Source organism: Chelonoidis abingdonii, chromosome 12 (assembly GCF_003597395.2).
Source record: "Chelonoidis abingdonii isolate Lonesome George chromosome 12, CheloAbing_2.0, whole genome shotgun sequence".
Taxonomy (NCBI): Eukaryota; Metazoa; Chordata; order Testudines; family Testudinidae; genus Chelonoidis; species Chelonoidis abingdonii.
Genome location: NC_133780.1, coordinates 1284091 through 1295855, shown reverse-complemented (window position 1 = coordinate 1295855; position 11765 = coordinate 1284091). Strand labels below are relative to the sequence as shown.

The following is an 11765-nucleotide window of genomic DNA, read 5'->3' as shown; positions in this document are numbered from 1 at the left end:
TCTCCCCACTGCCCTGCACTGCACCCCACAGCTGCCCCACAGCCAGGTATCCTGTTCCCCCACAGCCAGGAAACTGTCCCCCCCCTGCCCACGGTCCCCTCATTCTGCGCCTGGCCCACACCATGCACGAGTCCCCCCGCCCAGCGGGTCCCCACACACCCTGCCCCCAGCACCCCCTGTGCTGACCCGGGTCCCCCCGCCCCCCAGGACGAGGAGACGCTGGCCCTGCTGCAGGCGGCTGTGGAATCTCAGAGCGCCAGGACCGAACAGGTGCGACAACCCCCATCCCCCGCAGGGCTGGGACCCAGGCGTCCGGGCTGGGACCTTCTCCCCACATGGGCAGGGGTGGGGCGGGCCTGGGACCCAGGCGTCCGGGCTGGGACCCTCTCCCCACACGGAAGGAGGGGACCCAGGCATCTGGCCTGGGACCCTCTCCCCACACGGACGGAGGGACCCAGGCGTCCGGGCTGGGATCTTTTCCCCACATGAGCAGGAGGATGGGGGTGGGGGCGCAGGGCCAAGACCCAGGCGTCCGGGCGGTGACCCTCTCCCCACATGGAGGGAGGGGACCCAGGCGTCCGGGCTCGGATCTTTTCCCCACATGAGCGGGAGGATGGGGGTGGGGGCGCAGGGCCAGGACCCAGGCGTCCGGGCTGGGACCCTCTCCCCATGTGGAGGGAGGGGACCCAGGCGTCCGGGCGGTGACCCTCTCCCCACATGGAGGGAGGGGACCCAGGCGTCCAGGCTGGGATCTTTTCCCCACATGAGCGGGAGGGTGGGGGTGGGGGTGCAGGGCCAGGACCCAGGCGTCCGGGCAGTGACCGTCTCCCCACGTGGAGGGAGGGGAGCCAGGCTTCCGGGCTGGGACCCTCTCCCCACGTGGAGGGAGGGGACCCAGGCTTCCGGGCTGGGACCCTCTCCCCACGTGGAGGGAGGGGACCCAGGCTTCCGGGCTGGGATCCAGGTGTCCGGGCAGTGACCCTCTCCCCACATGGAGGGAGGGGACCCAGGCATCTGGGCTGGGATCTTTTCCCCACATGAGCGGGAGGATGGGGGTGGAGGTGCAGGGCCGGGACCCAGGGGTCCGGGCTGGGATCTTTTCCCCACATGAGTGGGAGGATGGGGGTGGAGGCGCAGGGCCAGGACCCAGGCGTCCGGGCAGTGACCGTCTCCCCACGTGGAGGGAGGGGAGCCAGAAATGGGGTTTTGGGACACCAGGGGTTAGGGGCCCCTGGATATGGGGATTTGGGGCCCTTGGGGTTAGGAGACCATTGAATTGGGGTTTTGAGGCACCTGGGGTTTGGGACCCCTGGAAATGTGGTTTTGGGGCGACAGGGGTTATGTGGCCCTGGAAATGCGGTTTTGGGGAACCTGGGGTTACAGGCCCCTGGAAATGGGAGTTTGGGGTCCCTGGTGTTTGAGGTCCCTGGAAATGGGGTTTTGGGGCCCCTGGGGTTAGAGGCCCCTGGAAATGGGGTATTGGGACCTCAAGGGGTTAACGGCCCCTGAAAATGGGGTTTGGTGGCCCCAGGGGGTAGGGGCACCTGGATATGGGGATTTGGTACCACAATGGTTAGGGGCACCTGGAAATAGGGTTCTGGGGTCCGTGGAGTTAGGGGCCCCTGGAAATTGGGGTTTTGGGGGCCCTAGGGTTTGGGGCCCTTTAAATGGAGGTTTTGGGCCCCGTGTTATGGGCCGGAATGGGCGTTTGGGGGCCCCAGGAAGTTAGGGGGCCTGAAATGGCGGTTTGGGGCCCCATGGTGTAGGTCTGTTTGAAATGGGGTTTTGGGACCCCAGGGGTTAGGGCCCTGGATACTGGGATTCGGTGCCATGGGGTTAGGGGCACCTGAAATTGGGTTTTTGGGGCCCCAGGGGTTAGGGGCCCTGGGAAATGGGTTTGGGGGTCCCCTGGTTAGCGGCCCTGAAATCGGGGTTTGGTCCCTAGGGTACCGGCCCCTGGAACTGGGGTTTTGGGGGCCCTGGTGGTTAGGGTCACGGTTATGTGGATTGGGGACTCAGGGTTTGGGGCCCCTAGAAACTGGTGGCCTGTTGCGGCCTCAGTTTAAGGTGCCCCCTGGAAATGGGGGTTTGGGGCCCCCTGGGTGGTGGTCCCTGGAATTGGGGTGTTGGGGGCCCCATGGGGTTAGGGGCCCCTGGAGATGGGGATTTGGAGCCTAGTGTATGGGGCTCCTGGTAAATGGAGTTTTTACATTACCTGGGGTTAGGGCCATGGAAATGGCGGTTTTGGGCCCCCAAGGGTGTTACATGCCCCTGGAAATAGGTGTTTACAGACGCCCAGGGAGTTAGCAGGCCCATCGATATGGGACTAGGCCCCTGGCTGTTATGGGGCTCTGGAATTGGTTTTAGGGCCTGGATAGAGGGCCCCTGGAACATGGCGGTTTGGGAGCCCAAGGGGTTAGATGTCCCTGGTAAGGGGGGTTTGGGCGTCCCTGCGTGTTCGGGGCCCTGGATATGGATAGATATAGTGGCCCGGGGTGTGAGCGGCCCTGGGACATGGGGATTTTAGGGCCCGTCCTGTATGGGGCCCCTTAATGGGGTTGTTAAGGCCCCCTGGGGTTAGGGGCCAATGGAAATGGGTTTTTCGGGCCCTAGAAATGGGTTTTCGGGCCCAGAGTTACGTCCCTGGATATGGGGTTTTGGGGCCCTGGAAATATGGGGTTCGGGTCCCGTGTTTGGGGCACCTGGAAATGGTTTTGGGCCGCTGGGTGTTAGGGCCCTGGAAACTTTGGGGGTTTGGGGCACCTGGGGTTTGAGGCGCCCTGGAAATGTGGCTTTTGGGGCCCCAGGGATTAGCGGCCTCTTGGAAATGGGTGTGGAGCCCCAGGGTTTAGGCGGCCCCTAGAAATATGGGCTTGAGTCCCCTAGGGTTACCTGCCCTGGGAACTTTGTTTTTCTGTCCCATGGTGTTAGGGTGGCCCCTGCGAAATGTGGTTTTGGGGCCCCAGGGGTTTGGACCCCCTTTGGAAATGGTGTTTTTGGGGCCCCTGGGTTTAGGGGTCCTGGAAATGGGGTATGGGCCCCAAGCGTTAGTGCCCCTGGAAATGTGTGTTTGGAGCCCCTGTGTTAGGGGCCCCTGAAAATAGGGCTTTGGAGCCCCTTGGGGTCGTAGTGGTTCCCTGGAAATTGGGGTTTTGGGCCCCTAACCCCAGAGTCCCCCAGAATGGGGTTTTTGGGCCCCAGGGGTTAGGGCCCCTGAATATGGGGACTTGGGCCCTGGTGTATGGGGCTGCGAAATGGGGTTTTAGGGCCCCTGGATAGGGGCACCTGGCAAATGGTTTTGGGGCCCCAGGGGTTAGGTGTCCTGGCAATTTCAGGGGTTTTTGTGTCCCTGGTGTTCGGGGCCCCTTGGAATGGGTTTTGTGGGCCCCTCAGGGAGTGAGGGACATGGACATGGGGATTTAGGTCCCCACGGGTTAGGGGTCCTGGAAATGGGGGTTTGAGGCTGCTGGGCGTTAGGGCCCCTGGAAATTGGGGATTTGGGGCCCCTTAGATTTAGGAGACCAGAATGTGGGTTTTGGAGCCCTGGGTTAGCTGCCTCCTTGAAAATGGGGGTTTGGCGTCCCCTAGGGTTACCGTCCCTGGAACTGGGGTTCTGGGACCTGGTGTTTAGGGGCCCCTGGATATGTGATTGGGCGGATCCAGGGTTTTTGGACGGCCCCTGGATTAGGCGCCCTGGAAATGGGTTTGGGGCCCCAGGTGTAGGTGTCCCTGCGTATGGGGTTTTGGGTCCCTGGTGTTCGGGGCCCCTGGATACGGTGTTTTGGGGCCCCCGGGGTGATGGGGCCCTGCGGACATGGGGATTTAGGGCCCCTGAGTTAGAGGGGCAGGAAATGGGTTGAGTCCCTCTGGTTGGGCCCCCTGGGAAATTTTGGTGTTTGGCCCTCAGGTTTAGGAGACCCTGGAAATGGGGTTTGGGGCCCTAGTGTTTTGGGGCCCCTGGTAAATTGCGTTTTGGGGCCCTAAGGGGTTAGGGCGGATCCTGGAAATGGAGTTTGGGGTCCCTGGGGTTAGCGGCCCTGGAAATGGGGGTTTGGCGGTCCCAGGGTTCAGGTTGCCCCTGGAATTGCGTTTTGGGTCCGCTAGGGGTTACGCCCGTGGAATGGGGTGGGGCCCTTGGTTGTAAGGAAGCCCCGATATGTGGATGGGGGACCCAGGGTTTTGGGGCCCGGAACTAGGGTTTGAGCCCCTGGTTAGGGGCCCCTGGAATTGATGGAGGCCTCAAGGGGTTAGGGCCCCTTGCATATGGGGATTTGGGGCCCGGTGTTTGGGCCTCCGGGAAATGGGGTTTGGGGCACCTGGCGTGTTAGGGGCCCTGGGAAATAGGGTTAGGGGGCCCTGGATATTCGGGTTTTGTCCCCTATCCCCAGGGGCCTCTAGAAATGGGGTTTTGATGCCCTTGCCTCTTAGGGGCCCCTGGAAATTGGCTTTGGGCCTCAGGGGTTAGGGGCACTGAATCTATGGACTTGGGGCCCCTGGTGTTAATAAGCTCTTTGGAAATGGGGTTAAGGAACCTAGGGTTAGGGGCCCTGGAACTGGTGGTTTTGGAGCCCCCTGGATGTTTGTGCGCCCCTGGAAATGGGGTTTTGGGGCCCCAGAGGTTAGCGGCCCCTGGAAATTGGGTTTGGGTCTCCTGGGGTTTGGGGCCCCTGAAAATTGGGTTTTGGGGTCCGGGGTTTAGTCACCCTGGAAAAGGGTTTTGGGGCCCCTGGGCGTTAGTGGACCCTGGAAATGGGAGGTTTTTCAGGCCCCAGGGGTTTAGGTGCCCTTGAAATGGAGTTTTGGGCCCCTGGGTTAGGGTCCCTGGAATGGGGTTGGGCCTGCTAGGGTTAGTGGCCCCTGTTAATGGGGGTGTTTGGGGCACCTGGTGTTAGGGACCCTAGGAAATAAGGATTTGGGGCCCTAGGGTTTATGGGCCCCCTGGAAATTGTGGTTTGGGCCCCTTAACGCAGGGGTCCCTCGAAATGGGTTTTGGGCCCCTGTCTAGGGGCCCCTGGAAATTCGGTTTTGGGGCCCAGGAGGTTACTGTCCCTGGATATGGGGATTTGGGGCCCCTTGGTGTTTGGAGCCCCTGGAAATGGGCTTTGGGCTCCTGCTCTTAGCGGCCCCGGAAATTTGTTTAGGACCCCTCGGTAGGGGACCTTGGAAATGGTTTTTGGGGCCCTAGGGTTGGGGGCCCTGAAAAGGGTTTTGGGGCCCTGTATTGAGAGGCTCCTGGGAAAATGGGGGTTTGGCACCCTGGGGTTAGGCGGCCCCCTGGAAAATGCATTTTGCGGCCACTAACACCAGGGACTCTGTAAATGGGGTTTTGGGGCCCCTGCTGCTTAGCGGCCCCTGGATATTGGGTTTTGGGGCCCCAGGGGTTGGCCCTAATGTTTGGGGCGTCCCCTGGTTAGAGGTTCCCTGAAATGGGTTTTTGGCGCGTCCCTGGTGTTTTGGGCGCCAGAAAATGGGGGTTGGTGCGCCCATGGGGTAAGGGCGCCTGGATATTTGGGTTTTAGGGCCCCAGGGGTTAGGGGCCCCAAATGGGGTTTTGGGGCCCGGGTTTTGGGCGCCCCTGAAATGGGGGTTTTGGGAGTCCCCAAAGAGGGCTCTGGAACATAGGCGTTTTGGCCCCTGTGCTGTTTCGGTCCTGGAAAAAGGGTTTGGCCCCTTACTCCAGGGCGCCCCTGGAAATTGGGCTTTGGGCCCCAGGCGTTAGGGGCCTCTGGATTATGGGACTTGGGTCTCCTGGTGTAGGGCTCTAGAAATGGGGTTTTAGGGCTTCCGGGCTTTATGGGGCCCTGGAAATGGTTTTTTGGGGCCCAGGGGGTTTCCCTGAAAATGGAGTTTTGCATCCTGCAGTTAGGGGCCCCTGAAATGGGGGTTTTTGGGTACCTGGTGTTCGGGGCCCCTGGAAATTGGGGTTTTGGGACCCAGGGTGAGGGGCCCCTGGGACATGGGTATTTAGGGCCCAGTGTAGGGCCCTGGAAATGGGGTTTTGAGATCCTGGGGGTTAGGGGACACCTGAAATTGGGGTTTGGGGCCCCTAGGGTTAGGAGACCTTGGGAAATGGGGGTTTGGGGCCCCCCGGTGTTAGGGCACCTTGAAATAGGGTATTGGAGCTGGCGGGGTTAGGGGCCTGGAAATAGGGTTGTGGGGCCCCTGGGTTTTGTGCCCTGAAAATGGGTTTTGGGACCCAGGGAGAGGGATCTGGAAATGGTTTTGCGGACCCCTGGTTAGCGGGACCCTGGACATGGGTATTTTTAGGGCCCCAGGCGTTTTAGGGGCCCAGGAAATGGGGTTGAGGCCCTGGGGTTAGCGGCGCCTGGAAATTGGGGTTTGTTCGCCCTTAGCGGTTAGGAGCCCTGGAAATGTGGATTGGGGCCCCTTAAGGTTAGGAGACCCTGGAAAATGGGTTTTGAGGCTCCCTTGGTGTTAGGGCCACGTGGGGAGTAGGTTTTGGTGGCCCCAAGGGCCTGATATGTAGATTGGAGGACAAAGGGATTTTGGGCCCCTGGAAATGGGTTTCTGGGCCCTGCGCTTGGGGTCCCTGCAACGGATTTGGGGCCCCAGGGTAAGTGGCCCCTGGAAATGTGAGTTTGGGCCCCTGGGGTTAGGGGACCCAGGAAATTCGGGTTTTGGGCCCCTAAACACCAGGGACACTGGAAATGGGGTTTTGGGCCGTGCTCTTAGGGCCCCTGGAAATTGGACTTGGGCCCCAGGGTTGGGGCCCCTGGATGATGGCGACTTGGCGACCCTGGTGTACAGGGCTCTAAAAATGGGTTTAAGGGCCCCTGGGGTTAGGGGCCCCTGGAATGTGGGTTGGGTCCTGGTGTTTGGGCCCCTGGAAAGGTGGGTTTGGGCCCCAAAACCACAATTTCCAGGGGCCCTAACCCTAGGGCCCCAAAACCCTATTTCCAAGGGTCCTAACACCAGGTGCCCCAAACCTCCATTAACAGGGCCACTAACCCTGTGGCCCCAAACCCCATTTCCAGGGACCCCTAACCCCAGGGGCCCCAAAACTCCATTTCAAGGGGCCCTAATCCCTGGGGCCCGAAACCCCATTTCCAGGGTCTGTTAACCCCAGGGGCCCCAAAACCCTTTCCAGCGGTGACAAACCCCTGGGGACCCCAAAACCCATTTTCAGGGGCCCCAAACCCAGGGGTCCAAACCCCCATTTCCAGGGGTTGCCTAACCCCTGGGCCCAAAACCCCATTTCCAGGGCCACAAACACCAGGGGCCCCTAAACCCCATTCCAGAGGCTATACACCAGGGGCCCAAGTCCCCATATTCAGTGGCCCCTAACCCCTGAGGCCCCAAAGCCCAATTTCCAGGGGCCCTAAGAGCAAGGCATCAAAACCCCATTTCTAGAGGCCCTGCGGATAGGGGACAAAACCCAATCCAGGGCCCCAAACCCTATTTCCAGGGCCCCTAACACCAGGTGCCCAAACCCCATTTTCAGGGGCCCCAAACACCGGGGCCCCAAATCCCCATATGCAGGGGCCCTAACCCCTTAGGCCTCCAATACCTATTTCCAGGACTCCTAACCCAGGGGCCCAAAAACCCATTTCCTGGCTCTCCTAACCTCGGGGTCCAAACCTCCATTCAGGGCTCCTAACCCTGCGGCCCCAAACCCAATTTCCAGGGGCCCCTCCCCCCATTTCCAAGGGCCCCGAACACCAGGGAACCGAAACCACCATTTCAGCGGCCCCTAACCACAGGGGCCCCAAAACCCCATTTGCAGGGCCTCGACCACCAGGGACCGAAACCCCATTGCAGGGGCCCTAACCAAGGGTCCCCAAACCCCATTTCCAGGGACACCTAACCTGGGACCCAAAACCTTTTCTCCAGGGTCCTAAACCCAAGGGGCCCCAAGTCCCATATCAGGGGCCCTAACCCTCCGCCCCAAAACACAATGTCAAGGCCCCTAACCCCTGGGCTCCAAAACCAATTCAGGTCCCCAAACCCCGGGGCTTGAAAACCCCATTCCAGGGGGCCTCTAACCTCACGATCCCCAAAACCCAATTTCCAGTGGGACCAAAAACCAGGGACCCCAAACCCATTTCCAGAGGTCCCTAACCCCAGGGGACCAAACCCCATTTCCAGGGGCACTAACCCATGGGCCCCAACAAACACATTTCCAGGGCCCCAACCACAGGGCCCAAAAACCCCATTCAGGACCTAAACACCAACGCACATATCATGGGCCCTAACCAGGGGCCCCAAAACCCCAGTTCCAGGGACCGGAAACCTAGGGTCCAAAACCCAATTCAAGGACCCCTAACACCAGGAGCCCAAATCCCATTTCCAGGGCCCGTAACACCAGGGGCCCCCAAACCCCATTTTCAGGGCCCCAAACCCCAGGGCTCCAATGCACAGATCCAGGGGCCCTAGCACAAGGGTCCCCAAATCCCCAGTTACAGGGCCGGTAACCCTAGGAACCCAAACCCTCATTTCTTGGACCCCTAACCCTGGGCCCCGAAACCCGTTCCAGGGCCCCTGTGTTAGGGCCCAAAAACCCCAATTTGCAGGGGCCCCTAACCCAGGTGCCCCAAAACCCTATTTCCAGGGGCCCCTAACACTAGGGGCCATGCACCATTTGCAGGGTCCCTAACCCTAGGGCCGCAAAATCCCATTTCCAGGGACCCGTAAAACCAAGAGGGCGACCAAAACCCCTTTCCAGGGCACGTAGCCCCGGGCCCCAAAACCCATTTGTTCCAACCCACTCCAGGGGCCGGCTAATGCCAGGGGCCTTTAAACTCCATTACAGGGGCCCCAAACCACCAGGGTCGCCCAAATCCCCATATCCAGGGCCCCTAACCCTGGGCCCAAAACCCAACTTTCCAGGGCCCCCACCCAAACCCCATTTCCAGGGCCCTCGGTTAGGGCCAAAACCCCAATTTCCAGGGGTCCCCTAACCCCCAGGGGCCCATAACCCATTTCCAGCGCCCCTAAAGCCTCGGCCCTAAATACCCATGTCCAGGGCCTCAATCCTGGGGCCCCAAAACCCATTTCCAGGGGCCCCGAAGCCCAGGAGACCCAAAACCCACATTTCCAGGGGCCCCTAATCCAGGGGCCCAAAAACCCATTCAGAGTACACCAAATACCATGGGACCCCAACCCCATTTCCAGGGGACCCTAACCCTGGGCTGCAAAAATACCCCATTTTCAGGGCCCCCTAACCCCAGGACCCTAAACCCTGATTTTCCAGAAGCCCTCTACACCACGGTGCCCAAGTCCCATATCTAGGGCGCCTAACCCCTGGGCCCCAAAACCCATTTCCAGGGCCCCTAAACCAAGAGCCCCAAAAACTCCCATTGTACTGGTCCCGAACCCAGGGGGCCCCCACCCCACTGTCCAGGGGCTCCCAGCCCTAGGAGCCAAAACCCCCATTTCCAGAGCCCCAAACCCAGGCCCAAAACCCATTTCAGGGCCCTAACTCTGGGCCCTAAATCCCCATACACGGCCTCCTCAACCATGGCGGCCCCCAAGACCTTCATTTCCAGGGCCCCAAACACTAGGGACCCCAAACCCTCATTTCCAGGGGCACAAAACCCATTTCCAGGGGCACATAACCCTGGGGCCCCAAAACCCCATGTCCATGACACTTTACCACCAGGGGCTTTAAAATCCCATTTACAGGGCCGCATACACTAGGGGCCCCAAAATCCCCATATCCAGGGACTCCTAACCTCTGGGTCCCCAAAACCCTAATTTTCCATGGCCGCTAAGAGAGGGGCCCCAAAACCCCATTTCAGGGGTCCTGCTTACCCTGGGGGCCCCCAAAATCCCATTTCCAGGGTCCCTTAAACCCAGGATCCCCAAAAACCCTTTTCCAGGGCCCCTACCCTGGGTACAAATCCCGATATCCAGGTACCCCTAACCCCTGGGGCCCCAAAAACCCCATTTCCAGGGCCCCTAACCCTGGAGGGCCCAATACAACCACTTCAAGAGTCCCCTTATCCCAGCGGTCCGAAACGCCATTTCCCAGGACCCTAACTCCAGGGGCCCAAAAAACACCATTTCCAGGGGGGCCCTAAAAGCCGGGGCCCGAAAACCCCATTTCCAGAGGCCCCTGTGTAGGCACGCAAAACCCCAATTTCCAGGGCACATTAACACCAGGGACCCCAAACACCAGTTCCAGGGCCTGGGTAACCTAGGGCCCCAAAACCCCAGTTTTCAGGGGCATAATACCAGAGACCCCAAAACCCATAGCACGGCCCCAACCCTGGGGCCACAAAACCCATTACAGGGGCCCAAAACACCCAGGGCTAAAAACCCATTCCGAGCCCATACACCAGGGAACGGAAACCCCATTTCCAGGACCTCTACCCCAGAGGCCCAAACCCTATTTCCAGGGACACCTACACCTGGCCCCCAAACCCGATTCCAGGGCCACGAACCCTGGGGCCCCAATATCCCATTTCCAGGGACCCCTAACCCCAGAGGTCCCAAACCGCATTTCCAGCCCCTAACATCTCTCCTCCCCACCTCACCCTCACCCGCCCCACGGCTCCCCTATGCCATCGCCACGCACTGCCGCTGCTTACCGGCCAGGCACTGCCCCACAGCGCCCCCCCACCTCACCTTCACCCGCCCCACAGCGCCCTTACATCATCGCCACGCATTGTCAGCTGCTCACTGGGCAGGTACTGCCCCATGGCGCCCCCCAACTCACCCTCACCCACCCCACGACACCCCACGCCATCCCCACGCACTGTCGGCTGCTCACCGGCCAGGTACTGCCCCACAGCGCCCCCCACCTCACCCGCCCCATGGCACCCCTACGCCGTCGCCATGCACTGTCGGCTGTTCACCGGCCAGGTACTGCCCCATGGCGCCCATGGTGCCCCCCAATTCACTCTCACCCGCCCCATGGCACTCCTACGCCATCACCACATGCCATGTGCTGCTTACCAGACAGGTATGGACCCCCCAGCTACCCCCTATACTGTTGTCATCCACTGATGGCTGCTCACCAAGCAGATATGGGGCCCTGCCCTCCAACTAACACCCATTCCTGCTCCCTCCCCTCTCCCTGCCCAGGGATGTTGGGGGGAGATCCCTTCAAAGGCGGCAGTAGTGGGCTCTTATCCTGCCTCCTCATTGGAGGTCATCAGCGGTGGGGGGTTCAGGTTGGGTGGAGGTTGGGGTGCAGGCAGGGGGAGGGGACTTGGGGGTGGCCGCCCCCTCACCCTGCTCTCCCCACCCCCCAGGTGGCTTCACGCTCCGACTGCCTGATGGTCTACGGGCCACAGGTGCCGGATGGCTACGGGGTCTGCTACAACCCGCTGGACGCCCACGTCAACTTCGCCATCACGGCCTTCAACTGCTGCCGCGAGACCCACGCCCAGCGCCTGGCCCACACCCTGCAGCGGGTCCTGGACCAGCTCGCCCGCCTGCTTGGGGAGAGCCCGGGGGGCGCCGGCGGGGAGGGGGGCGGGGACGTGGAGGGGCAGCCCTGACGGCCCCCCACCTGCCACCACACACTTCATGTACCCACAATGCCCCTCTGCAGCACCTCACGTCCTTTTACCCACAATCCTCCTGCCCAGAACCCCTCTGACCCCCCCCACCCAGCATCCCCTTCTGAGCCCCTCGCTCCCTACCCAGAATCCTCTGTGTCCCCTACCATCCTACCCAGCATCCCCTTCTGTGCCCCCTCGCTCCCTACCCAGAATCCCCTTCTGTGCCCCTTGTTCCCCTTACCCACAATCCCCTCTCTGCAGGGGGCAGCCCCCCCATTCACACAGGTAATTGAGAGA

The 11765-nt window shown here is 61.1% G+C and overlaps 1 protein-coding gene across 1 annotated transcript in view; it reads left to right on the top strand.

Moving 5' to 3' along the window:
• Positions 1-11497, top strand: part of LOC116815184 (carnitine O-acetyltransferase-like) — a 24961-nt gene extending 13464 nt beyond the window's left edge. Inside the window, exons 9-11 of the mRNA XM_075071494.1 lie at positions 10447-10542; positions 10724-10739; positions 11217-11497. Coding sequence (XP_074927595.1) covers positions 10447-10542; positions 10724-10739; positions 11217-11465 — 361 coding nt within the window. The 3' untranslated portion in view covers positions 11466-11497. The remainder of the gene's footprint in view (positions 1-10446; positions 10543-10723; positions 10740-11216) is intronic.
• The last annotated feature ends 268 nt before the right edge of the window (positions 11498-11765 follow it).